Genomic DNA, 27931 nt, shown 5'->3' with positions numbered 1-27931 from the left:
TTATAGGCCCCTAGACTTACAGGCTTAGACCTACGGTCAAAAGGCTTGCATACAGGCATCTGCAAGGACAGAAATCTGATTGCAAGGACAGGTCACGTCAGAGAGAGAAGACTGCAGTATGGCTGGCCTAGAAATGGATTTTCTAGACCGGACAATGGCAGCCCTTGGCCCTGATTTTGATATAGAGGAGCCGGAGGATATGGTGCCGTGCACGGAGGAGACGCCTCTGGGTTCTGAACTGCCACCTGCGGCGGCGGGCAAACGCTCCAAGCATACTTCTGACGAGCCAATGGGTCCTCAGGAACGTTCCTATGCGCAGGTTGCCTCTGATCCTGTGGATTCGTAGGAGATTGATTGGGAGCATTTGTTGGACTTTGCCAATACTCTGCTTGGTGATTATGTCCAGCATAATAATGAAACGTTTTCTGACGCGAGAACTGATGACATGCTGGAAGCCACGGTGGACCCGAAATCAGTCTTGCGGTCTTTTTCGGTGTTTTATGACCGTGCCGTTATACTTTTCTTCACTGGTAGGATCCTAGTGCTTTCACATATTCGCCAGTGGATGCACCATTTATTGCAAGGGGAGTGTGTTGAGGAGATCTTCCTTGGACCTCGCGGCTTTTATGAGGTGCTGTTGAAATCGGAAACACATTGAGCTGAGCTCCTGTCCAAGTTGCCATTGTTCTTTGATCGCCGCTTGGTCCATGTTGTACCATGGCGCCCTATGGGAGACTTCCAGCGTCTGCTTCAACGAGAATGCCCGGTGTGGGTGGAAGTGGAAAATTGTCCGGCGGTCTATTGGCCATTGTTGAAGGATGCGATGGCAGTTGTGGGAACAGTGCTGGTTCTCCCCAGCCTCAGGGCTATGAATCGAAACCGTTTATGCATGTTATGGGACACGGCCAGGAAAAGGCCTGCGTGGCTTCGCCTCAATTGTTCTGGCATGCATCCTTTGCATTTTCGCTTGAAATGGGGCAACTTTGCTGGACACTGCTTTTCATGTGGTAAATTGGGGCATTTTATGGCCGAATGCCCCGAAAGACAACCGTCGTCCGAGGATGCGCATGTTGTGCTACCTAAGGATGACATGGTGCTTAATGCCCCGGCATAGGAGGCCCTTTAGCCACCTAATGTCGTGGATAAAGGCAAACAACAGGTCCTGGGTTTGGATTCCCGTAGCACTGATTGGATTGAGGCACGTAAAAAAAAAGGTAAAAAGTTGGATGTAGGCGGGCCTAATGCTTCACAGGATTCCGTGCACACGTATATGCGCAGGAAAGAAATGTTCACTTCACAGCATGCTGCACGTACTATGGCCCCGTCTGCCCCTCGTAATCAGTCTACAAGGAAAGTCTATACAGACGGTCCCAAGGGCTCACCTGCTAATCTGGCGTTTGATACAAAAGGTAATGTGATTACACCCTGTGATCGGCGTTATCCCCGCCCCACTCCCAAGGCAACGGATTTTCCTTCTACCTCTAAAGCAGGTCGCCAGAATTCGTTTGCAGTATTGGCTGATTTTCTGGATGAGGGTGTCTTGGATGCTCTCGCGGAAAAGGTAAAATCGAGGCAACAGGCGCCTCGTTCCTGACTTTCTTTTTTTGAAGATATATGAAGATAGCCACATGGAATGTGCGAGGCATTTGCTCTCGCCATAAGCAACATGCCATGTGGACTGTCTTGCATGAAAACCAGCGGGATGTATTGTGTGCAGTTAAGCACAAAAGTCACGGTGAAGTAGGAAAAGTTGTGGATTGTCATGGATTCCGTCTGTTTTATGCAAGGACACATGCTACGCACTATTCGGGCGTGCTGATGATTGTCCATGAGAAATACCAGCCTGTTCTTGTTAAAAATGATGTGTAGGGCCGCTTTCTGGTAATCGAAGTCTTATTTGAAGGAGAGATTTTATGGTTGCTGGGCCTCTATGCTCCAAATGATCCCGCATCCCAACGAGATCTTTGGTCGACTTTGCAGGGCTCGATGTCACTTGGCCGAAGGGGGTTTTTGATGGGAGATTTCAATGTGTGCTGACTCTTCTCAGTCCACTTCAGGGCATTCGGTAATGGATGCGCCGGAAAGCTGGGTGTGGAATTCCTTTGCTTTGCGCGTACTTATGCAAGATCTTTGGTCGTGGTTTCACCCTTCTTTTTCAGGGTTTACTTTTCATTCCGCACAATATGCAACTACTTGGTCGCGGTTGGACCGAATGTATATCATGCAGGGGGATGATTTTCTTCCCGAGATGCTGGAAATGAAGGTCTTGCAGCAATATGCATTGTCGGATCATTTCCCCCTCCAGCTTGAGATGCGGGCACAACCTATTGCACCTTTTATGCAGTTGCTAGATAGGCTCCCTTTACGTTTCAATTCCTCTTATTTGAAGCATCCAATTTTTCAGGGCTATATGCAGCAATTGATTGAGAGGTTCTTATTGGACTTCGCCTCTGAGGGCTTGGCTTCATTTGCACGGCTGCTCTCTAATGTGCAGCGGGTTGCTTGGGAGTATGGGATCCATCATGCCTCTCTTTGTCGGCGACGTCGACATGCAACAGAGGACTTACTGGCTTTGGTCCGTTCGTTGCTCGTGGATACCCCAGATGATGATTTTTTGCTCTCACTGGAGATGCGTTGGCCCATCTTATTCAAGTGTTTCAGTTGAAATCTTATCAACAGGCCAAGCTGCATAACTTGACTGACACATTGCAAGATAGTACCTGCCAGTCTCACAAGTTCTTTTGCGCCTTGCATGCTTCTCCTACTCGCGAAAACATGACTAGACTCCAGGATTCGGAAGGTTGCATGGTCACTGATCCGCAGACCATTGTCAATATGTGCAGAAATTATTTTATGGAACTTCTTGGTTCTTCTCCCTCGCCTTCTAGCCAGGTTACGCATGCCCGCTCAGTCTTCTATCATCTGGTCCACCAACAGGTTCCACTTGATATGCAAGTCACTTTGGAGGCGGATATTTGCGAGGAGGAGGTTATGGATGTTTTGTTACACCTGCCTGAGGATAAAAGTCCTGGTTGGGATGGTCTCACTAATGAATTCTTTGAGAACTCGGCCACGCAGCTAGTGAAGCTGTTCCCATAAACCACAATATCCGCGCGGGATCCGCAGACCATTGTCAATACCGTGGTTTATGGAAACAGCTTTTGTCGGAGCTTCAGGGTAGGCAACCCTTTCCTGCCCTGGCTGTGGATCGTCCTTGGCAGGACTGGGACCTTGCGGGCCGGTTGAGTCTGGAAACGGCCTCTACTAATCAGGTGTATCATCTACTCATTCAAGATCACCAATGACTGGGTGTGAAAGCTAATACTGTTTGGGGACTGCGGAAATCGCAGTCATGGTGGCAGGCAACGATGATGGAGGGCTGGTTGAATAGGGCACCTTTTAAATGCAAGGTCTTTCTTTGGCGGGTAATGATTGGTGGTCTTCCTCTTGCCTCGGCCCTTTCCAAGCGTAGAATCTCGAATGGCAATTGTTTCTTCTGTACCACTACTGCGGAATCGGCCCGACATCGATTTCTTTCTTGCCCGCTCCCCAAGAATATCTGGTCACTCTTGTCGCAAATCTGGTGCGCAGTGGTGGGGTCCTCACTAACTCCTTTTGATTGGGTTTTTGTGCGCCCAAAGTACCCCACACCGCCACAGTTGCATATGAAGATCTTATTTCACTTTTTCAGATACTGAGGATGCTGGCACATTTGGACCACGCGCAATGCTTTTCTCTTTGATTCGGCCTCTAATGTACCGAGACATATTGCCAGGCTTAAAGGGCTCTTGCATTGGCAGATAGATCTCATCCGGCACTCCGACTTGCTCCCTCGGGAGGATTTGTTTCCCTGGCATATGGCAAATGCCTCTGGGTCGTTGCCATGATTGGTGTAACCTTTTTCGTGCATTAGTACGGGGATTTTTTCACACGTTGGCCTAGGGCCCTCGTGTCTCTTGTAATCATGTAATCATGTAATCTTGTACCTTTTTTTCGTAATTAATACAATTACCTTTTACGAAAGAGAGAGAGAGAGAGAGAGAGAGAGAGGGAACTGTTTCCTTCAACAAAATTTACAGCTTTCCTCAGATTTACAAGACTCGTATTTACAATCAGTTATCTGCCTGAAACTTCTTGATCTTCAAGCGGACAACTGTTTCTGGGGTGCCTGAAACAGGCTTTTGCTGCAGAGGAAGAGGTAAATCAGCTTTAGCTGTTGATGATGCCCCATCTCTGTCAGGGTTCAGAAGCCGCCGTTGTTCCTGTCTTCGTTTCTCCTTCTTCAAACGTTTTCTTTCAAGGTATTCTGGATCACTGTGCTTGTCCCATTGCTTCCCACGCTCATCGTCTTGCCTACTATCATCCTTTTCCCTATGTCTCTTCTTCTCGCGGTCCTTGTGCTCTCCGTCTGCTCGCTTTTTCTTTTTTGGCTTGCGCAACACCTCATTTGTATCTCCAGGTTCTACTTGGGATGAACCCTCCTCTTCCAGTTTAAGTCTTGAATGTAATATTGCATCTTCATGGCCTGACTGCTGCTCACCATGGCTTTCATCCACGTGCGCTTGAAGTTCCTGTTCTGGAGGAGAACCATCAGCTTCTGACACAATTCTCTGAACAACAGCATCTAGACTGCTCATTTGATGCTTGCTTATAGTGTCCCTGAGCTGAGCACTTGTGTTGGAGCGCCTTTTCATACTCCCATTTTTACCAGCACTAACATCATTTGATGAGGAAGGTTCTTTCTGAGAATCAAACTTACATATGTCATCACTATCTTCTTTCACAGATGCACTACCAAAGCCAACATGCATGATGCTATGGGGAGACTCTATCAAATTCACCTCCTTAGCACCCAATTCAACTGACATAGATGAGCTTTGGGCTGGTCCAGACCCTAAACCTTTATCTCTAAGTGTCTCAAAAACAGTTTCCTGAGCCGATGAAGTTGGTTTCAACCTTAACTTGAGAAGACCTACTTTTCTGTCACTTTCTTGCTTTCCACTGGATGTCCCACTCATAGTTGGAACACTTTCCTTGAGGGGCTGTGATCCGGTAGATATCAAACGAATCCGAACAGGCTCAATAGGAGCTTCTTGTGGTGGTTGAAGCCGTACCTTGAATGAGGAAGCCTTAACCTTTGCTTCAGCAAGTGGTGCTGTGTTCTCTGTTGACAGTGCTGGCTCTGTTTTTGCTGGCGGCTTTGGCTCAAGTCGCTTTATACGAAACAAGGTGGCTGGCCTGTGACAACAAAAGAACACATCATCTCTTTGCATTAAAAATGTAATCAAAATGATCAAAGTGTAGGCACCGACATTTGCAGTGGCGAAATAATCCCTGTTTGTTTCACATTAATTTCAGAAGTGATTACCTTCGACCCAGAACTTGTAAGATAGAGAATGTATGGTGCCGCAAAAAGGTATTGTTAAAAGCCCTTCTTGAATGAAAGAGGTGAAGCAACTGAGAGAGTGTCACTCTCTCAATGATTTGAGCAACATTCTCCTTTAAGGTGCACATTCGGAAAGTATGAGCAATAACTTTGTTTTGCACTGTAATGTGATTGAAGTACAGTCAGGATGTCTTTTTACTGCATCAAAACTTTTTGAGCAAAAAGATAGATACCTCTTGGTGACTGGTCTGCATCAATCAACTGAATGGCAAGCTGAATACCACTATCAAGCCCCTTCAGATGAATCTCCAGTTCTACAAGTGCCTTCAACACTTCAGCCCGTACTCTCCAGCGCACTGTTTTTGAATCTAGAAAGGGATTCAATATCTTCTGAACATGTCCCTGCATATCAATCCTCTAATGATCAATCCTCTCGTTAGAAGTATGATCACTAGAAATTGTTACTGTTAATAAGAATGAAATAGTAAATTCTTACCACAGGAAGCAAATCAGAAAACTTCAATGCCAACTCTGTGATTGTGTGAATGCAACTGACCGTAATCAGGTTATTATAGCTCGGCATTATTCTGCAATGTGACACAAAATCAGGGTTCTCAAAAATTTGTCCTCACTTAGACAGTAATACCCAAAAAATGTTCTAAATGAACAGGGCATAGCTGTTTTCATATGTTTCCATGGGTCATGCAGAACAAAGTATGAAAACATCATGCAGTGCTGAATGAACAGGGCATAGCTGTTTTCATATGTCTGAATTAACTTCGTGGTGTGCTAATACACAGATGATAAAACATTTTGGTGGAATAAAGCCATGCAAGAAAACAAACCATGAAATTAATTCAGACAAAACTTTTATGTCCCGAAAAGCCAAATGCTTTAAGACCAAGTGTGATTGGCTGATAAAGCATATGATTCAACCAACCATACAAGTATGATTCCAGATACTTGTTTTTTCAGTTTTCCATGAAGAACCCCAACAAATCTCTCCTCCTAATCGGAAAAGCTAGTTGCGAATGCAGCAGACATTGCTTAATTCTTGACAAACCAATGAACTTGATCCATCCATTGGCACGACACTTAAATTATCTACTCCACTTAAATGAACAATTATGTTTGGTGACTCTGCTTCTCATATAATACATCTCAAATCTGGGCTTATTTTAAGGGGGACCAAAAATCACTCACATTTTCAAGCTGTCAAAAGTATCACCTTTTAGAGTGAAGGAAGAAAAATAACCAAACTCTATGGCATATTTTGGAGTAGCAAGCCCTATAGACTGGGGTTGGACTATTCCTCTCAACACTCCTGCCTCAAGCTTCCCAATCTTTGTGCCAAAACATCCATACCCTCCGTCTCACCTCCTACAAGCTCATACATCAAGTCTGAAAATTTGTTAAAGAGGACACTAGATATCCAAAGAGATGAGAAACCCAGATGGGCAACTGCCCCACCACAGGTACAGACCATCACATACACACCTTCTAGAAGCCTGCCTCCGAGACATCATCCCAAGAAAACTCCAATACTAAGGAAGGTTATTGCAGGAGGGCAACTTCACGAACAATGTTGCATGGCAACTACCCAGCATACCAACTGAAAGCAGCCTTTGATGCATCTAAGGACAGTGAACTTTAACTTGCAAGCACTTTATCTCCAAAACAGAAATTAGCAACAAAAAATGATTCAAACAGTGGAGCTTAGTGCTCCTACACCTAGATACAAAGAAAGATCAGTACCAAACCCTGGCACCCCTTGCAGTCTTTTTTATTATTACAGAATTGCCAGTACAACAGTCACTGTTTAGAAAACTCCGATGTTTGGCTTTCCAAACACAGCCCTATTCGACCAATCCAGTACAACTACTCACGGATCTATAGTCCTCAAAGTACTTGTCTCCCATTGCTGTCACCCCAGCTGCTCGTCTGAAATTCCTCTCACCAGCCAAGACCAAGAGCGCCAAATAAGTAAAACAACTATGATTCCACAGAGGGGTAGGAAATTTGCCCAACGCTAGATCTTGCCAAGAAAACCCTATCTGATAAAATATGTCATGGAAGATCTCTCCAAAGAGCCTCAAATCACAGCAAAGTAGCACATAACTACTCCACAACCACTCAAGAGATCCCAAAACCGCATCATCCACTTAGGGACAGCTCTACCCTCATCAAAACACCCATCACCCAGCTCCAGACTGCATCACTGAGCACTGGACCGATTCATGCTGCTTTGGACAGCTCCGCCTAACCTTAAAGCTCCCTTAATTGATCAGCCATCACTCAGCTTCACGAAGCGAGCGCCCAGCTCTAGACTGCATCCCCAAGCACTGGACAAATTCGCCCTGCTTTGGACATATCCAGCCAACCTTAAAAACCTAATTGGCCCAGGACGGTTCCACCCTGATTAGAAACAACACAAGCAGCAGAGGAAGACCCATGACCAGCTGGCAGCAACTGCAGATGGTGATCCCCTCCTAGTCCCTCACAACCACAATTACCCAAATAAAGCCCTCTTGATGAAGGAAAGCTGCATTTTATGCCTTTCCTTGTGTGTTCAGCTTTTCCATGCAATTTAAAATCTTTTCAAATGTTTAATGAAGTTTAACATTAAAATTTACTTCTTCAACATTTAGTTCACTAAATATAGGTATTCTACCCTGAAACTTTGGTCCACACCCAAATTTAATCAATTATATGTAACTTTCATTAATTAATGTGTGCACAAACTCACACATTGATTAGTTTCATTTTTTAATTGTAGAACCTTCACTACTAATCAAATTAACTTAACTAAATGTCTGCACAATCTTAGACTAATTAATTTCAGTTTTAATTTGTTGTGTGCACAAACTTCCACATTATTTAACTTGGTTTCTTACAGGTGGACCTTCCCTTGCCCAATATGACTCATGCAATGTCTTGGACATACACCAAAGAGATTTCCAAACATTAACTGCACCCCCATGACATAGTCCCCTTGGAAAAACAGCGAGTGTCCTTGATTGCATCCGATGTAACTGAAACAAGGCAGCTATACCTTCACAATATATGTGACTGAGTGCTCCCACAACATTTGCAACTGTTATGGCCACTATAGGTCTTTGCCCATATACTCCAAAAACAAAAAAGAAAAAAAAATGATTGTATTAAATAAAAAGCAATCATTATGGTACTCAGAGCTGCAGTAAGCCCCCATATGAAAGATGACAATTGGACTATCACGACCGATCATTATAGAAGTTCCAAAGAGGTTGCATTGCTAGCCGACAATACCTTGGATGAGCATATAGCATCACCAAGTAACTTTTAGATATTAAAGCCAATATATTTATGACGAAGTGAATGGCTATCTGCTCTCAAGCACCAAGCAATGTTCCACATCCCCGCTCTCCTAAGTTTGTTTCATCCCCAACCAAGGAGAGTTCCATGAATGACTACCCCTCTTGAGCACTAGGCAATGATCCACATCTCCACTCTGCTATGTCTGTTTCAGCCCACACCAAGGTGGGTTCTAGTTTTACTTGTTTCGGTGCCAAGAAAGCTAGATCCCAGTTGAAATGGCTCTGAGTGAATGTCCCAAACCACCAGCCCAAATAGTCCTGGTGTACAGATGCAATCGACGAGCCTGAATTCTAAGAGTGGTCTCACAATGAGTGTGCATAAATGGGCCTTGACTTCTATGGATATGACTTAGTTGGCCTTACCCTAAAGTGCCCCTGGTGCATTCGCACTAGGTCACTATATGACCCAAGGTTGTGACCAATCCTATCCGCACCCATCCAAATGTCCAAGGATGTAACACTTGCCCCCTTATGAACGAATGTTGTCCTTAGTACTATCCTCAAGGATGAAGTGGGAAAATAACTCTTCAATGAATATACCAACTATCAAGTTTCCTCTACCTTCAAACGCTTCTACCGCTTGACTAAATACTTCAAGGATAAATAGCCCAATGGAGTCATTTCGTTCTATATCAAGAATTAATTCGAGCTTGAGTGGAATGTAATAAGCACTATCTTCTAGTCGTAAGAATTCCTTGATGTCGATAATCAATTCACCTTCGCCTTGGTTGTTCTTTCAATTGACTTGCATGGAATGCCGAATGAACTCCAAAGTTAAAAGGTAAATCCACCTAGTAAGACATGCTACTATTCTTCTTGGTAATCAAGAACGGTTCAATACCTCAAATATTGAATCAGACATCTTTAAAACTTTAAGGTAAGCCACACCTCACATCTTGAAGCTCTTGAGAAATACAGTTCTAGTTAGCACAAATGTCAAAATGTAGCACAACCATGGTTTTTTTTTTTTTTGCTTTGCAATCATTAATATTTCTTGCATATGTGCAAGAAATAAACTATGAAGGGTGGGCTTGCAAAGTAGTCCCCCCTGGTTGAAGTGGCCCCCTTGCTTGACAAATGTGAAACAAGATGTGGCCAACAAGTGCCGATTGCAGAACAAGCTGACATGTGATGCCTTTTCGGCCCCTTCCTTGACCAACACTGACTTGTCACCACAACCAGCCTTGAAACAACACCTGACACGTTGCCTTAGACAACGCTTTTCTTCCATCACCTCTGCTACAGCCGCTCGTCACCCACGCCACAACTGCCCTTCCTGCAACTCTCACCTTTGCCACAGCCGCCCGTCACCCCAACCACAACTGCCCTTCCTGCAACTCTCACCTTTGCCACAGCCGCCCGTCACCCCCACCACAACTGCCCTTTCTACAACTATCATGAGGACATGTATTTTTGAAACCTCACTTAACATGTGGATTAATTTTAAATCACATGGTTAAGTAAATGTTGCACATGTGAGGTGTAATTGGAGTTAGAGTAAATTTACGAGCCTGAGACCCGAGGAAATCACGAGATGTCAAAGGCAAAAGTTGCTATAAGTTATGCCACATAGGTACTTGGTGGTATCTTGTACTGGTTGTTGGCCTAGGTTATTCATTTGGCCATAAGTGTCACTTGGTAACACTAGAGAAGTGGCATTTAATGCCAATCTGATGGTCAAAGATAGCGCAGAGACACTTGAGAATGAAAGTTGCCTAGTCAATTTAATTATTGGCAATTCTAATTATTTTTCAAGACACCAATTTAATTATTAGATTAATTTTCAGTTGATATTTAAAGAATGAAAAATAGTATTTAATTATGGATAATGTTAGAAAAACCATTTGGAAAGGCTGCCACTCGTCAAAAATGCCCATGCAAGATTGAAAAACGTATTTGGAGGCTAGAGAGGCATTTTTTTATATTCAGCCTACAAGAGAGAGGAAGGAGATAGCGCCAGTTTGATTTGCAGCCATTGAAGGACTTTCTGAGGCAGCTAGGGACAGGAGAAGACCAATCAACAACAGGTGACAACATCCACATGTTGTTGAGACAGGGCAATAGCAATAAATGACTAATTTTCATCAATTCTTTGCACCTACAAGCTATTGAGACAGGAAAACAAGAGTAAATGACAGATTTTCTTCAGTTCTTCGCAAAGTCCAAATTTTCTCTCTCCTGAGTATTCTCTCTTATCTTCCAGCCTTTCTACAGTCTTGCTCCAAAGATTGCAGCATTGCGATCACCACAGGTTGAGAAATTTCAAATCTCTCTGCTGTAAACTCTAATCTGCAGTAGTAGAAATTAGGGTTTAGCAGTAGCCTTGGGAAGCGTGTCAAAAATTGGAAGCTCTAAGACTTGGATTCAACATGGCTAAAGCTGTTTTTAGCCTATTCAAGTGGAGGAACCAGCAAATAATTGAATTTGGGGCATTTTCTATCTCCATCAAAGCGAGTGAAGGCCAATTGATTGCCCGAATTAAGGGGCAAATCAGATTGAAGACTTGTTGGTCATTTTGGACAACAAGGAGAGTTGGAATACTGAAAGGGATTAGGAGAATCCCATTATACATCAACTTCTTCTTTAATTAAGTTAGATAAATACCGAAAGGGGAGTCAGTTTTGGGACCAGCAAGGTGTCCAATGCCCAAGATTATATGGTAAAGTGTACCTTTCAATTTTGTGAATTTGTTAATTGTTGTAAATAGTGCTTAATCAGCCTACTTGCCACCCTATCCGAGGAGGCAAGTTGGTTGCATGGTTCCATTGCCTGTATACCGCTCAATCCCTTGATTTGATGGGCTGGAGGCACTTGATTGCAAGCCAAAGCCTTGTGCCAGTGTTGATTTTTACTCTCAGGTAAGAAATTACCGCAATATGTCTTCATACAGTCAGATGGACTCAAGTAGTAATAAAGCCTTTTAATATGAACGTTCACATGGGATTGAAAGAAATGCAATGCCTAACCTTGGATAAGGCTTAGACCATGGACAACAAGCTGAAAATGTTGCTGTTGGGCAAGATGCACGGCTTTCAGGGCATAAGGAGACTGATGACCAGTAAAGTGAAGAGGAGTTTGATGACGAGTTCAAGAATCGGATGAGGACAACAGCAAATCTCTTTGCTGAATTGGCAAAGTATTCTCAATTTACCTGATTTTTGAATGCTCCAAAGAAGGAACGCAAAGGCAAGAAAAAGAAGATGTCTTCTATACCTTCAGAACTGCAAGATACACTAAAGATAATGCCAAACCCTTCATTGAAGCTCCCAAAGATGCTAATGAAATAAAACAGTTGGTACCTACTACACGGCAAGAAATGCAAATGCAAGGCCATCACGGAAGTGCCAATCCAATGGATTTTGGACAACTGGGCATCTATGCTATGATGGGGTAGCTAGGATATTTTGCTAGAAGCACAATTTTTCATGCTATGGTTGGACAAGGACCGTATATGGGAATGTATGGCACAAATCGCTAAGGTATGCAACAACCAATGCATGGTGTGCAAGGCCCAAATTTTTCAGGCATGGTTGGAAATATGCAAAACCCTATGTATGGCAGCATTGACTTGATGCCTGGGGCACAAAGTAGCATGCTTGGTATTGCATTTACACCCTTAAATGCTTATGGGGCTCAAGGAAAAAGGAATGAATGATGGTGATGCAAATGCTTTGTTTAGCATAGGTTTTGATGTAAATTCAACAAATGCAACCTTTTTGCAGCAACCAATGTATCACAACTTGACACCCAAAGGGGCAACAAAAGACTATGATAAGGGTGGAAAAGCAGTGAAGTTCGAGTTCTTCAACGGTGTACAAGATAGGCTGAAAGCTTTGACTTTCATTTAGAAGTCTATGAGAAAGAGCTCTTGGCTGTAATTCATGCACTATCTACGTGGAAACATTATTTGTTGGAGGACTGATTTTACAATGCAGACCAACCACCATCAAACTTTGAGATACTTTCTAACGTAGACAAAGTTATTAGAGAAGCATATGAGATGGGCAAATTTGCTCTCTATGTTTCATTTTCAAATTGTACATATTACATGGAAACATTATTTGTTGGGGGACTAATTTTACAATGCAGACAAGCCATCAAACTTTGGGGTATTTTCTAATGTAGGCAAAGTTGTCAGAGAAGCATATGAGATGGGCAAATTTTCTCTCTATGTTTCATTTTCAGATTGTACATATTGATGATTAAAAGAATGTTGTGGCTAATGCACTGCCACGTAAACCACAAATTTCAGCCATCAACATGGTTTATCACACTGAGTTGGATGCCGTGAAAGAGAACTATATTACTGATTTAGACTTTGCTAATGTTTATGATCAGTTTTGCAATGGCCAAGGACATAAACACTTTTTGCTAAGAGGTGGATTTCTGATGATGCATGGACGACTATGTGTCACAAAGCAGTTAAGGCCTAGCGCTATCACTGAAAGTCATGCTCCTCCGTATGCAGGACACAGAGGTATTGATGCCACGATCAACGCAATGGAGCATTTTTTTTATTGGCCAGCTTTGAGGCATGATGTAGAACAATTTGTTAAGACATGTATTCTATGCCAAAAGATAAAGCATGATAGGCAAAAGATGCCGGGTTTGTTGCTGCCCTTGCCTATTCTAGATAGACCTTGGCAAAGCATTGCAATGGACTTTATTTTTAAGCTTCCTAAGACACCTACAGGGAATGATGGGATATGGACTATCATTTACAAGTTTAGTAAACAAACCCATTTCATTCCGGTGAGAAAGAAAATAAAGGCTAATCATATGACACGATTATTTTTATAACACATATTTAAGTATCATGGTATGCCAGAGTCGATTATTAGTGATTGAGATCTCCGAATGACTAGTTTATTTTGAAAGGGCTTGTTTGAGAATATGGGTACCATACTAAAATTCTCATCATCCTTCCATCCGCAGATAGATGGTTAATCTGAGGATGCAAATTCCACAGTGTTAGATCTTTTGAGGTGCTACATTTCAGACCACAAGAGATAATGGGAGTAATATTTGCCCTTGGTTGGGTTTGCTTACAATAACATAGTGCATAGTTCTACAGGCAAATATCCACTTCAGAGATCGCATGAAAAGCAAAAGAGAGCAGCTGATCGCCATAGACGTGCTTTGCAGTTTGCAAAGAAAGATTATGTATTGCTACGTTTTGAAAAGGCAAGACTAAAAAAGATGAAAGGAAGAAAAAGATTGTATCCGAAGTTGAGTATGAGATACTATGGGCCCTTCTAGTTGTCAGTAATGTGGCATATCGGTTGAAATTACCTCCACCTTGGCGGATACACAATGCCTTTCATGTCAGTTTGCTGAGGTCTTTTCATGGTGATGTGCTAGAGGATATGTCTGCTGAAATTCAGCCTGAGGTTGAGGAGTTGGATGCGATTTTGGTACTTGAGCAAATTTTGGCACATAAGGAAAGAAAGGTCAAAGGTAAAGTTTCCAGGAGATACTTTGTGAAATTTCAAACCATCCTCAATTGTTGCAACCTTACCTAGATGCCTTTCACTTAGAGCCAACTTTAGTTCGGGCTTCGTGAGGTTCAGCGGAGTAAGGGTCCGAGTATTGCCTGATGCTCAAGAGGTAGGTAGTACTTCCACTCCTCCAGCTATGAACAACTCTCATATGTAGTGGATCTCTGATGTATTCAGCATGTATCCAATGTACCACACTGATAGTATGTTTGCCATCAGGTCACTACTTAGTGTACTAGTCACTGTGAGATGTACGCAGATGAGTATGACTTTCACTCGAGCATTGGAACTATACTTTTGCATTAGCTTATGATCAATTTAGTATAAATTTTACCTCAATTTTGAGACAAATTTTGATCAGTTTCAGCTCAGTTTTTGATCAGCTTGAGAACCGTTTATGGTCACTTTTGAGATCAGTTTTGCATCAGTTTTTATATTGATTGTTGGTTAGTTTTTGCAATGAGTTTGTGATCAGTTTGGGGTCACATTTGGAGCAGTTTGTGATCAGTTCTCAGATCAGCAAGTGATCAATTTATGATCACATTATGCTTAGTTTTCAATGGTTTACATTTGATTCCTGGACAACAGAATGTTATGATGCCATTGATGTTTTAGCCATGGTTTATGCTTGGTTATGCTATGCTATGGTTTGGTTTTGCTAGATGAATTGAGCTCATGAGAAATAGACATGTCACATGATAATCTGGCAATGTTATTGAGATTCTTATGTTATGTTATGATTGGTTGGTAATTTTCAGCGTGTGTTGCCCATATAGAATGGTTGAGCAACAATGCGCAATGTTCTATTGATTATGATGCCTTGTGGAAATTCCAATCCACTATTTTGCTTTTGATGCATTTGGTAGTGTAATCAAGGACCATTGGAAGGATTTTAAGGGGCAAAGCTATCATGAGGGCATGTATTTTTCAAACCTCACTTGAATATGTGGATTAATTTTCAATCACATTGTTAAGTAAACGTTGCACGTGAGGTGTAATTGGGTTTAGAGTAAATTTACGAGCCTGGGACTTGAGGAAATCACAGGACGTCAAAGGCAAAAGTTGCTATAAGTTATGCCACACATGTACTTGGTGGTATCTGGTGCCAATTGTTGGCATGGGTCATTCACTTGGCCATAAGTGTTAGTTAGTGATACTAGAGAAGTAACATTCAATGGTACTTAAGGCCAATCTGATGGTCAAAGATGGCACAGAGACACTCGAGAATGGAAGTTACCTAGCTGATTTAATTATTGGCCAGTTTGATTATTTTTCAAGGCACCGAAATAATTATTATATTAATTTTCAGTTAAGACTAAAAATTAATATTTAATTATAGATAATGCTGGAAAAATCATTTGGGAAGGCTACCACTTATCAAAAATGTCCATGCAAGGCTGAAAAAAGTCTTTAGAGGCTAGAAAGAGGCATTTTTTGTGTATTCAACTTGTAAGAGAGAGGGAGGAGATGTTGTTGGTCTGATTTGCAGCCATTGGAGGACCTTATGAGGCAGCCAAGGGCAGAAGAAGACCAATCAACAGCAAGAGATAGCATCTACATGCTGTTGAGACAGGGCAACAGCAGTAAATGACTGATTTTTTTCAATTCTTTCCATCTACAAGCTATTGAGACAGGGCACTAGCAGTAAATGGCAGATTTTCTCTCTCCTCAGCATTCTCTCTTATCTCCCAACCTTTCTATAGCCTTGCTCCAAAGATTACAGCATTGAGATCACCAGAGGCTGAGAAATTTCAGATTTCTTTGCTATAAACCTCAGGAAATGTGCCAAAAGTTGAAAGTTCCAAGACTTGGATTCAACATGGCTGAAGTTGTTTTTAGCCTATTCAAGTGGAGGGACCAACAAATAACTAAATTTGTACCATTTTTCATCTCCATCAAAGCGGGTGAAGGCCAATTGATTGCCCAAATCAAGGGGCAAATCAGATTAAAGACATGCTAGTTATTTTAGAGAGTAAGGAGAGTTAAAATACCGAAAGGGATTGGGAGAATCCCATTGTACATCAACTTCTTCTTCAATTAAGTTAAATAAATACCGAAAGGTGCGCCAGTTATGGGGCCAACAAGGTGTCCAATGTCCAAGATTATATGGTAAAGTGTACTTTTTAGTTTTGTGAATTTGTTAATTCCTGTAACTAGTGCTTAATCAAGTTATTTACCACCCTATGCGAGGAGGAAGGTTGGTTACAGCAACTCTCACCTTTGGCACAGCAGCCGGCAGCCACCTCTACCATATTCCGCCCATCCTACCACCACATTCACCCACCACCTCTGCCACAGTTCCACCCCCACACTCTAACCTTCCTGCAACTCATCTACCATATCGCCCACCACCTCTGCTAGAATTCGTGCTCACTTGACGCCACAAGCTAGCAATCCTCCACCAACCACATCCTTCACACAACATCCTCAACTTTTTCATCCACTTTCGCAGCCTTTCTCCAATTCCTTGCTCAAGCTGCATCAATCTTAGCACCTCCCTTCATGTGCCAAAATCGCTAGAGAAAAGCTCGACACTAGTCATCCAATTAGGGTCAGTACCAGAGTCACATGGAGCTAGCGCATCGCATAAGATTGCAGCCGGTTCCTACTAACACTAGGGGCCTTCAATGCAATCCCCTGCACACACTCAACCAATGTCTTTTCTCCTCTGATTTGCTTCACTCCAAATACAGAGCTAGCACTTAGGGATAGAGTGACAACCCTTGCAAATTCTTCTCTGGCGGCCTGCAAATTGGCTGGTGATCCCCCGCCTATTCACTTTTTGAAGGACTCCCTTCAATTGGTTCTTACCGGTACTCCTGCCAAGGTCACACGAGTGGTACCCCCAAGAAAAGGGTGCTTCAAGCTCCGATTCCATTCACCCAAACAGATGGAGGTGACGCTTGCTACCAGCCCGCTTGATGTTAGATCATCAATGGCATACTTAGACCGACGGAACGAGGAGCGTGACTACTCATCACTCAAAGATGGCACTGCCATTATCATCTCTTTTCTTGGTCTCAATGACTACTTCACACTATACCTCTCCGAGATTGGCAGTCCTTTCGGCCATGTCATATAAAAAGAGAGGACCTTTGCCAATGCAATATTGGAAGGCCCACATAGATACCCATCGATTCAAGTTATTGTTTTCACGGAGTCCTTACATTCCGTTCCTCAGACCATAAGGATTCCCTTTGTCCATGGGGGTTTTCTCACCTAGCCCGTCACATACACAAGACTTCCAGGCCAGTGCTCCACATGTAGAATGATCGAACATCTTGCAACGGAGTGCCCCAAGACTCACCAATGCCAAACCTCTTTCAAAGATGAGGGAGGCAATAGACGGAGGACATGGAGGAGTGAAGCAAAGAGCCAGAAACGATGCAATGCTAGACAAAGAAGGAGGCTGTGCCAATGAGAGTGAGTGTGTGCATATGAGAGACAAGGGTAGGAGTAGAGAGGCCCAAAGCTGAGACAAGCAGAGGGACAATGAAGAGTGGTTAGGGACCTTAGACTACTAGCCCATATAGTGCCATCTCAGCCTCCTCTGGCTTCCACATCCACTCCCTTGGTTATCTACAAGCTTGAGATTCCATAACAAATTATAGTAGCACCACAAATAGTACCATAGATAGATGCGACACAGCCCACAGAGGCAGTGATACACCAATAGTGACTCACGAGATGCAATGGGCTGTAGATGCACCACCGTCTCCTAGACTCCTCCTACCTTGCCAAGTGGTAATTCTAGAGCTCATCCCATCTCAAGTGCCTAATACCCAGCAACTTGAGAAAGGTAAGGAAAGACAAAGTCAGCAAGAGGACTTAGACGCATGCTCTAAGAACTTCCCACCACTCCACCCTACAGCAAAGATAGCAGAGGACACATGAGAGGGTTTATGCTAGGAGACAATAGAGACAGGCATAGGTAGAGAAGCCACGCCAACCTAAGAGGCTGAGTGGTACTCCATGAGAATACTCTCATGGAACATACGAGGCTTTAGTGGACTACACTTCAAGTAGAGCACTTCAAGTAGAGTCGGAGTCTCATGCGACAAGATTTGCATAGAGCTTTGATAGGAGCAGTTGATTTTCTCATGTTAAAGGAGCACCATCTCTTGGTAGAGAGGATATCCCATTGCTGTGGGAAGCTATTGCCAGGCCAAAGTTACACTTATTGGGCAACAACTATGGGAGGTACAGAAATACAGGCTGGAGTTTGTGTATGTGTTGGGGAGTAGTGGACCTAGTCTGTACAGGAGTGGGGTATTGTAAATCCAAGGAGAGTTGCGTGGGTCTCTATTATATCATATGAGAGAAGATTCAACATGTTCAATGTTTATACATATCACAATTTACAATCCAACTTTCAAGCAATGTCAAGTGTCAAGGTTAAAAAGTTAACTATACATAATACTAATAATTACCAATTTACATGTGAAGGCTCAGGGGACAGAGCGGTCCTCTGAAAAAGCTGGAGATTGCAATAAAAAAACACCAAACTCTCCAGCTGGAAAGTTGTGAGCTTGTTTCTCTTTTTGGTGCGAAAGAGGGCCCATGTGCTCTAGTTCCTCTCAACAAGCCCTAAACTACAATCTTGCGAGCGAACACGAATAGCAATGTGTTTCTATTCAAATTGAAGAGATTAAAGTTAAATAATTGGCAATTACTGATATACAAGCCATAAAATCAACATTTAAGTTGACAATAGATTATAGAACATGCTACCTAGGTTGCATAATGCATTAGATAATCAAGATTCAAAATATAAAATTCACCAGTCATATACCAAAGTAGAAGCACAATTGCCGTATTTCTCCCACCAAGAGACAGGCTGAAGCTCTCTCTCCCCAAGCCTAGCTGCGGGTCGGCCAAAATGAAGAGAATGATTGTGGAATACCAATAAATCATCCTCTACTCTCCTCGTTATATATATATCATCTCGCTAGTATACTGCTCCTCACTGCGCCAAAGGGGATGCAATATATATGCGACAATATGGATTGGTTTATGAAACCAATCCCATCGTGCATTCCATATTGCACGAATCTCATCAACCCTTTAGAGCAAAGGATGATAGATCATAGATAAAATAAGTTAAAAACTTAGAAGTTAAAATAATGATCAATCATCAAGGAGTCGTGAATACCAAATAATTACATGTGTAAAAAGTTAAACAAAAACTTACTTATCTTGGGAAAAAAAGCTATTGCAAAGCAAGGCCTCGCCAATTTTATCCATATACTCATATAGAAGCCCCAAAGTACTCCTCTTCATATTAGCGATGCGCAATACAGTGTAAATAGAAGTGAGACTTTTCACGAATGCCTCTATCTCAACCCACAAACTCTCATTTAAAATATTGCGTCTAAAAGTAAGAGCCTTTGGAGACTCTCTCACTTCATGTGAGCCATTCCTAGCATGCAATAGTCCGTATCAAATTTGGATGGATCCATATGAATCTCTCCAATATAATATTCATATAAGCAAATCTAGTGGTAGAGGACTTCAATACCTCAAGTGTGCTATTAGCTCGAAATATACTTGTGGCAGACGACCTCTTCTTCACAAATCTTACCATCCTTGTTGCCGTCTTAAAAATGTCATCCACCCAAGATATTTGCCTAACATCTTTAATAAGCAAGTCAAGGCAATGGGCAGTCCATACTATGCTAGGAAACTCCTCCTCAAGCATACATCCCATAGACACACAATTGCTTTCATTAACTGTCACCAACTACACCACATTTTGGGCTCCTATGTCTATGATGACATGTCTCATGTACTCCCAAATGAAAGCTCCTGTGATGGTAAGACCTGAGGCAGAGGCATCCATGGCCTTAATGAACATGGTGTGTTTACATGAAAACACCCAAACATTGTAAACATTTCTTCGGCGTATATCTGGCCATCCATCGCAAAATATTATGGATCCATATTTCGCCCATGTCTCCTTCAAGGGCTCCAATTGAGCCTCTATGGATGCTTTCTCCTTTCGAAGCTCACATATGCGTAATGCATCTATGGATGGGTCTTCTCACTCACACCCTATGCAGCTCACTGCCCTGATTGTCTTCTTCCATTGATGTGTAATGGTCACATTGAAAGGGATAGCACACCAAATAAATAAGAATATGAGTTATCTAGTTGCCTCCACAATTGTCTAGCTTTGAAGTTCCACATGGACACTTGCACCAAGTAAGGAGCCCTTTCGCCCACCACTACTAGAAGATGGCAACGAGGTCCTTTTGACACTTGGACCCAATACAAATATGGATGCATTTCCTTTTTATGGGCCACAGGCACCTCCAATTTGACTAGCCGCACTAGCCCCACTAGGTCCACTAGCCTCTCCTTGCTCCACTTATGCTTCATTAGCCCGACTTGCTGTTATTTTTGCTAGTGCATTTGCATAAGGCCCGATGTCTTTGTTGGGAACCCATGCTAATTGGTCTTTCATGCGCGTTACGCTCCCTGATTTCTCCAATCCACAATACTAGCACCACCACTTTTTTGATCCACTGGAGTCCTCATATCCCTTGATTGGAGTGATGTGCCTCCAATATGGATCTGGCGCCATTATTAGCTTTTAGATAATGGATTATGAGAATAAGAAGAAGAAGAAGAAAGAGGAGGAGAAAGAGTATTAGGAGAGAAAGAAGAGAAAAAAGAGAAGGAGAAAGAAGAAGAAGAGGAAAAAAAGGAAAAAGAGGAAGAAGAAGAAGAGGAAGAGGAGGAGGAGGCAAGAATTGGAGTGCTGAATGTGGCATGCACGAGGACTGCTGGGATCGTGATTTGGATGTGCTCGTGTTTTCTCCCTGGATAACCCACCTACAATACGCTGCCCATTTTGAACCGTAGGATGCCGAAACACTGGTTTGTCGTTTCCATTTCAGTTCAAAACGGCCAGTCCATTTCGACGGACCCGAAACGCCGTTTTGGGGTACTATGGTCTCAATGAGAGTGGAGTCACTTTTTAGTCTGTTGGTCTTTTATTGCCTGAATGGCCAGTGAGATAGGAGAAAGAACTAGTGGATCATTAGATGGTAGGGGGTGACTTTAACATGGTGGAGGCTCACGAGGAGATAAGAGGAAGATATACGAAAACTATTAGAGGAGGAGAGCAGGCTGCCTAGGAGGAGCTACTATTTTAGATCAAAGGCTAGGACCCATGGTTCACAGTAAAGTGATGGCCCTTTTTACAGAGGAGGAGGTGCAAAAGGCGCTGTCCAAGAGAAGACGTACTAGATACTTGATGGCCCTTTCTAAGCTATCAAGGGTCGTGCTGAAGAGACTTTCCAAGGGATTGATACACCTCATTCTCAAAGGCACTGGAGATAGATTGGAGATCACATAGTGGAGACTAATTACTTTGCTTGGAATTGTCCATAAGATCCTTGCAAAGGCAATCAATCTCAGATTAGCCCCATTGATGCAAAATATCATCCAACCCACATGGACAGGTTTTGTCCAAGAGCGCAACATCTTGGACAACATCTTCACTTTCTGGGAGTCCACAACTTTGGCTCGATCTAGGCATCAAGACCTTATCATGCTGCTTCTCGACTTTGAGAAGGCATATAACCACGTCGACATGGAGTTCTTAAGAGTGTACGATGCTAGGGATGGGAATCCTAGAGCAGTGGGTTAGGGGAATAGCAGCTCCTTAATTCTCAGCTCATAGTCAGGTTATGACTAGTGGGGCACAAGGAGACAACTTCCGTGTTTAGAAATCAATTATACAAGGCTGCCCACTAGCCCCCTTCCTATTCTTATTTGTACCAAAGGCCATGAGCTCATCCTTGAGAGAGTGATCTACAGGTATTAAAGGCATCATGTTACTCATCCTTGAGTTTGAGGAGCTTATGGATGTGGAGTTTGTAGATAACACAACAGTCTATCTAGATGGGGATGAGAGTAACATTAGGGCCTTTGTATCGGCCATGGACATATTTTGTAGAGCAACAAGTGCCTTAATTAATTGGCACGAGTCCTATGGATTTTGGGTATGTGACACTAGACAACCAAAGTGACGACCACATGAGGATTTCATGTGGGTTCCCCACGAGACCGAAGTGAGATAACTTGGAAGCCATGTAGGGATTGACATTGCCTCAAAGCAACAGCTGGCACCTCTTCTCTTGAGCATAAGACAGAAGCTTCTTTATTGGAGCTCAACGAGAGTCTCACTACCAGAGAAGTGGTAACCACCAACCAGGTCCTTGCAACCATATGATACATCACTTCCTCTTATTGGGCATTCTCTAGGTCATGCATCGGCCAAGTGAAGTGCCTTATCACGAACTTCATTTGGTCTAGAGGAGAGGAAGCCCAACCAGGCAAAGATTGCTTCAGATGTCATCCTACGACCTAGATCCAAGGGAGGGTTGGGGATCATAGACCCAGACAGCCAGAGCAAAGCCTTGATGGCTTAGCTCATTGTTAGGGGTTTGCTTCCAAGTGAGAAGCATTGGGAAAAACTTCTGATAGGGAAGCTATGCTACCTACATACAGAGGACCATGGCAGCCCAACATCCACTAGGATTTTTAACGAGATCAAGACTAGGGACCTAGGGAGGAGCTTTGAGGTAAGATTCACAACTGCTATTATCATAGCATGGATATCTGGATATCTGTACTACCAAGGCTTCATCAGCTACCCCCCACTACAAAGGAAGAAAAGAGAAGCGCAGTCTCTCCTCTTCAATCACCTCTTCAGATTAGACTCCGACCACTCTCTTGCACAAAGGACATACTTATGATGGGGGAGCATTTCTTTATAGGTGATTTTATCTGTGGGAGATTGGTTTTCATTCCAGGAGCTATCACGAGAGGCTCAAAGATAGAGACTACAAGGGCTCATGGGAGCTAGAGATATGATTGAGGCCGTGACGGAGGGAGTTTCACCAAATTGGCAGACAAATACAAACATGGCTTAGACTTGGATTGGTTTCTTCTCTAGAGGGGACATTCTTCTAGCAATCTTTGCGACTAGTAGAGAGACGACACTTGCTTTTATGATTGAGGAGGATGGCTGTCTCCAGGAGAGGACCTCGACCAAGCAGAATTCATTGGATGCTCCAAAAAAGGATCAGAGTATTGGCTCACTTTGAGAGGAAGTGACAAGTAGACCCAGACCCAACCACCTATTTGGTTGATGGAGATATTGGGCTTACCAAAGGAGACCTCTACAAAGATTACAATGGGATCCAAGAAAGTGGGTGTGGAGGGATCCATTCCTTGATAAATCTTGCAATGTGCCCTTCTTTCGTTACACTACCAAGTTGGGGAGGAGAATACAAATGAGCACGATTAGAGCACATGCAACAACCTCCCCCCATTGGCACAGAGAGGGAATCATAGAGGAGTTCCTTGGTAACTTTTGGAGGAGGCTACACGATAGCTTCAGTCCTAGGAAGCTAGATTGGATACAGAAGGGACCCAATAGCATGCGTGAGATGCGGCGAGCCAATGGAGACACAAAGACATTGCCTATGGGACTTCCCTAGAGCCCATAAGGTTTGGAGGAGAGCCCTTAGGATGGTGTTTCACGGCACAACAAAGACCATGGTAGTTACCTAGAGGGTTGTTACATAGGTTACAGAAAGAGGCCCAACATGTGGCTATGAGCATGTTTAGGGGGGGCAGCTACTCTTTTCTCATCATTGGACAACATTTGAGCAGGATTCCCACTCCAAATTACTCATAGGCACAGCGGACCCAAGGACATTGCCATAGATGCAGCCATGCTATCAACCTTCTGGATGTATCCACAAGAGAGACTCTATCAAGGATGTGGAGAAAGATCATTCACACTCTCCGCGCGAGATGGAAGAGGATGCAAGGTAGCTCTGAGAGGATGAGGAAGAGAATAGAGGGTTTTTGCAAACATGGGATTTAGTCAATTTCTTTCACATTGTCCCTCACATGGTTTGGCATTACAACCCACCGGATTGGTTGTTCATACAACCATTGTATTTGTGATGTACTTACTTACTCTTCACAAAGTTCCTTGTAGTTTGTATTATACCTCAAGTTATTTGCCAAGGTATTATTAATAGAAAATTCTTTTCTTAGGAAAAAGAAAGGTCAACTACGAATTGCAACTTCACTCCTTTGAGCTCAACAGCAATCCATGGTTTCAGCTCATGATTATATATTAGTAAAAATACAGTACATCCAATAGTCGAATGGTTAGAATTGTTATAAGCAAACTCAACATGTGCAAGTTAACACTCCCAACTAGATTACCTACAAGAGTCATATATAGGTAACATATCCTCCATGGACTGATTTGTCATCTCAGTTTGTCCATTGGCTGAGGATGCTTCATGGACAACATGGACAACAAGCCCAACTTTGCACTTCTCCAAGGTGCCATCATCCACTTATTTCGTCTTATTGGCCCACTTCACACCTATCACCTTTCCCTTCTTTGAAAGCGAACCAACCCCCAAGTCTAATAACGCTTGACAGCATCAAGCTCCTCTACATAGCATGGCACTAAATATCCTATGCAAGAGCTTCATCAATAGTGATAGGCTAATGACCATGTAAAATCCCTTACATAAGAGCATAGTTCACACATAGTGAACTACCTTGCCTGGCTAGTATCATGGCTGATTTATGGGCATGATGATGTAATGGGAAAATCAATCACCCATGCATCCTATATAAGTTGTTGATAGGACAATGGAAAAGCAACAAACTGATCCTATTGTGATGGAGACCAACATGCCTCCAAACAATAATGCACATGTCCAAGATAGGGATTCTCCATCACTAGTAAAGGTACTCTTCCCCCCCCCCCCCCAAAAAAAATTTATTATTATTATTTTTAAACAACAACTAGGGGGATGGGGAAGGAGTGGATATACTCAACAAAGAAGAAGCCATATCAAGGGTGGAGATCATTGGCACTCAACTTGGCCAACAAATCAAAGAATGAAGACAAGCATATGCTAAGTTGGCAAATGAGAAAGACAATGCCTCCACAACCCAAGCTATATAAGTGGCTAAGGAAAGCAAGATAAGTGTCAAATCAAAGGCCACACCGCACTAAATAGGATACGAGCAAACATTAACACTTCAGCAATAAATTTACATATCACTCCTTTGACCCAAAGGAGGTCCTAGCCAAATCAAATCAAGAAAGGTGAAACCGGTCTATGACTCACATAAAGTGTAGTTCCTTCAATTAACACCTGGTCTTTTGACACATACAAACACAGAGACCTCACTCCCTCGCTCAACACTAGATTGGCCCCGAATACCAATGCCCCTCTCAATATTTCTTTATCAATTAAAAGATGGAAATTTACAAAAATGAAATGTTCCAAAATACATAACTTGTGAGGAGTTGGTTTTCATCTATTCTGAGAAAATCCCAGCTACACAAGGACATTTCAGCATGACCACATCAACCTCCCTTTTAGGAAAGCATTTTCTGTAACCATAACTCAATGATTCATGTGCAGAATTGCAGTCTGCAGATCTCTGAATTCACTGTTCTTACTGTCCAGCATGTCCAGAACAACATCCCTTTTAGGAAAGCATCATTCCAGTATTAAAACAGTCCCTCCCACAAACAGCACTAAATCAGAGCTGAAAAACCCTTCGATGGAATCAACCCATCTTGCAGAGCGTTTCCTCTGAGAATAGAGAGGGAGTTGACCAGAGGGAGACAGCTCTACCTCCGTACATGCATCAGAGTCGAAGAAGTACTCTCCATAGCTGATGTTCTTGCAGCAATCTGCTCTCAGCTCCTCAAAGACTTCACTCTCAAATCTGCCCATTATGCCTATTACATTTTTTTTTAATGCTCTCCCTCTCTCTTATGGGAATTTGTGCCACACAGCATACATGTAACAATTTTCCCGTTTAAACCTTCCGGTCTAAAATTCTCCATGTTCGGTGCAAAATTTGACCTCGGCACAAACTTGAGAATTAATCCTCGTGCAAAAACGAAACTTATGATGCGAATAAATTCTGGGGTCCAAAAATAGTAACTCCTTAAATTTTACGAATGGTGACCCTTGCATTCCTCAAGTTATTCTAAGAAACTTTTATCATTGCAACCACATCAAAAAGTGTAATGTGGCTCAGTTACGGTGACTTTTATTCTGTGAGCGAATTGCATGTGAATCTTCTGTCTTGGCCAAGCTCATTGTCCTGCACCATCTCCAGTGGCTAACCACACAGTCCCAAACCACTGGTATTCTATTCTTCAGTGCCCATTCAATATGAAACTAGTTCTAAGGCTCAGACAAACCATTAGTCCAATTTGTCCTAGTGGCTGCCTCTTCTGGCCATGCAAAGATCCCAGCTTAATCCAAGAGACCTCTGGGGATAAAAAGCAACAGCAACTAAAGAAAAGAAAAATAAAATATTTATATAAGTAAATAAGGAAAGCAACTGTAAAAAGTATCACCACCTAGTGGCATACCCCCCTCTTGAAAGACGCAAGCGACCTCGATTGCATGCCATACATGCTTACGGATGACACTGGACAATAACAAGATTCTCCATGTTATTAGTGCCATCACATGTATCACTTGCTAACAGATGACACGGGGCGATGGTAGGAGTTACCCCACTACCATTTGTGCCATTGCAAGTTCAAGTCTCACATAGGTGGAGGATCACATCCTCTATCCAACTATGGTTACTAGGAGCCTTTCTAATATACATATTTCGGGATGCAACACAGGGCGATAGCACAAATGCACGAACTATTAGTATCACAACATGTATACTCATTCAACTGAAGTGTAACGAATACAACTTCAAAGCACTGAGATTTTCATTCAATCATGCACATGTTAATGCTAAGTGTATTCTCTGATCTTTCCCCAAGCTTTGCACAATTCTCTAGCATCATCAACTAATTGATCTCCCACCATATCAGGCACTCAACCAATGTTGGGCTTCTTTTTACTAGGCGCACGTTTATCCTCTGCATCTTTAGAAGATTGTTGTGGGCACTTAGAAGAAATATGGCCTTTTTGTTCACATATAAAGCATTTCCTAACCATCATTAAAGCCTTTCTTTCTTCAAATGATTTGCCAAAAAGTGGCCTCTTCTGTCCTTTACCTTGTTTAAAAGAAGTCTGAGGTTGCTGCTGAAATCTTTTCTTCCAAAAAGACTTCTTTGTAAAGCTGGCCTTTTCCGGAAATTGATTCTTCTTCTTCCCAAGATCCTGCTTAAATTGAGAATCCTTCTTTTCAATGCCTTTAAAGCTGTCATCTTTTCCTCTCAACAATGCATTTGCCACACAAGCATTTTCAATTAACTGTACCATATTTGTAACCTTGGTCTTGGTACGATAATCCTTGATGGCTTCGAGCAAACTGCAATAGTACTTTTCAATTTGTTCTGACAGGGGCACTGTCCTGTAATAACTCACGTGCAAAAGTGCTTCCCAAAATTTCTTATTGTACTCTTCTAAATCCGCACAATTTGCCATGTCCAATTTATGCCATGCAGTCATGACATCTACTTCAAACGTCTTAGTTAACCATGAGGCTGCAAACAATTGTTTAAAATGGACCCAAGTGACACGTGCACATCCTTGCATCAACAATATGTTCCACCACTGCAAAGCATTACCTTTCAAAAAAGTTGCAACCTTCTGCACCTTAGAAGTCTCAGTAAAATTCCCTTTAGTGTAAGCTGCATCAAACTGTTG

General features: G+C 42.7%; 1 protein-coding gene across 4 annotated transcripts in view; it reads right to left on the bottom strand.

Moving 5' to 3' along the window:
* Positions 1–4028: 4028 nt before the first annotated feature.
* Positions 4029–27931, bottom strand: part of TAF2 (TBP-associated factor 2) — a 187117-nt gene continuing 163214 nt past the window's right edge. For 2 of the 4 annotated variants that reach the window (XM_087684576.1, XM_087684578.1), the window contains exons 22-25: positions 5883–5973; positions 5620–5803; positions 5369–5546; positions 4029–5238 (exon numbers count right to left, since the gene is read on the bottom strand). In XM_087684576.1, coding sequence (XP_087540702.1) covers positions 4113–5238; positions 5369–5546; positions 5620–5803; positions 5883–5973 — 1579 coding nt within the window. In that variant the 3' untranslated portion in view covers positions 4029–4112. The remainder of the gene's footprint in view (positions 5239–5368; positions 5547–5619; positions 5804–5882; positions 5974–27931) is intronic. The other 2 variants (XM_087684577.1, XM_087684579.1) reach the window with 2 other exon arrangements.

This window comes from Lygodium microphyllum, chromosome 9 (assembly GCF_053477565.2).
Source record: "Lygodium microphyllum isolate KBCC chromosome 9, Lygodium_microphyllum_v1.1.10, whole genome shotgun sequence".
In the NCBI taxonomy this organism is placed as follows: Eukaryota; Viridiplantae; Streptophyta; class Polypodiopsida; order Schizaeales; family Lygodiaceae; genus Lygodium; species Lygodium microphyllum.
Note: the sequence above shows the minus strand (reverse complement) of the source record. Positions and strands in the feature narration are given on the sequence as shown.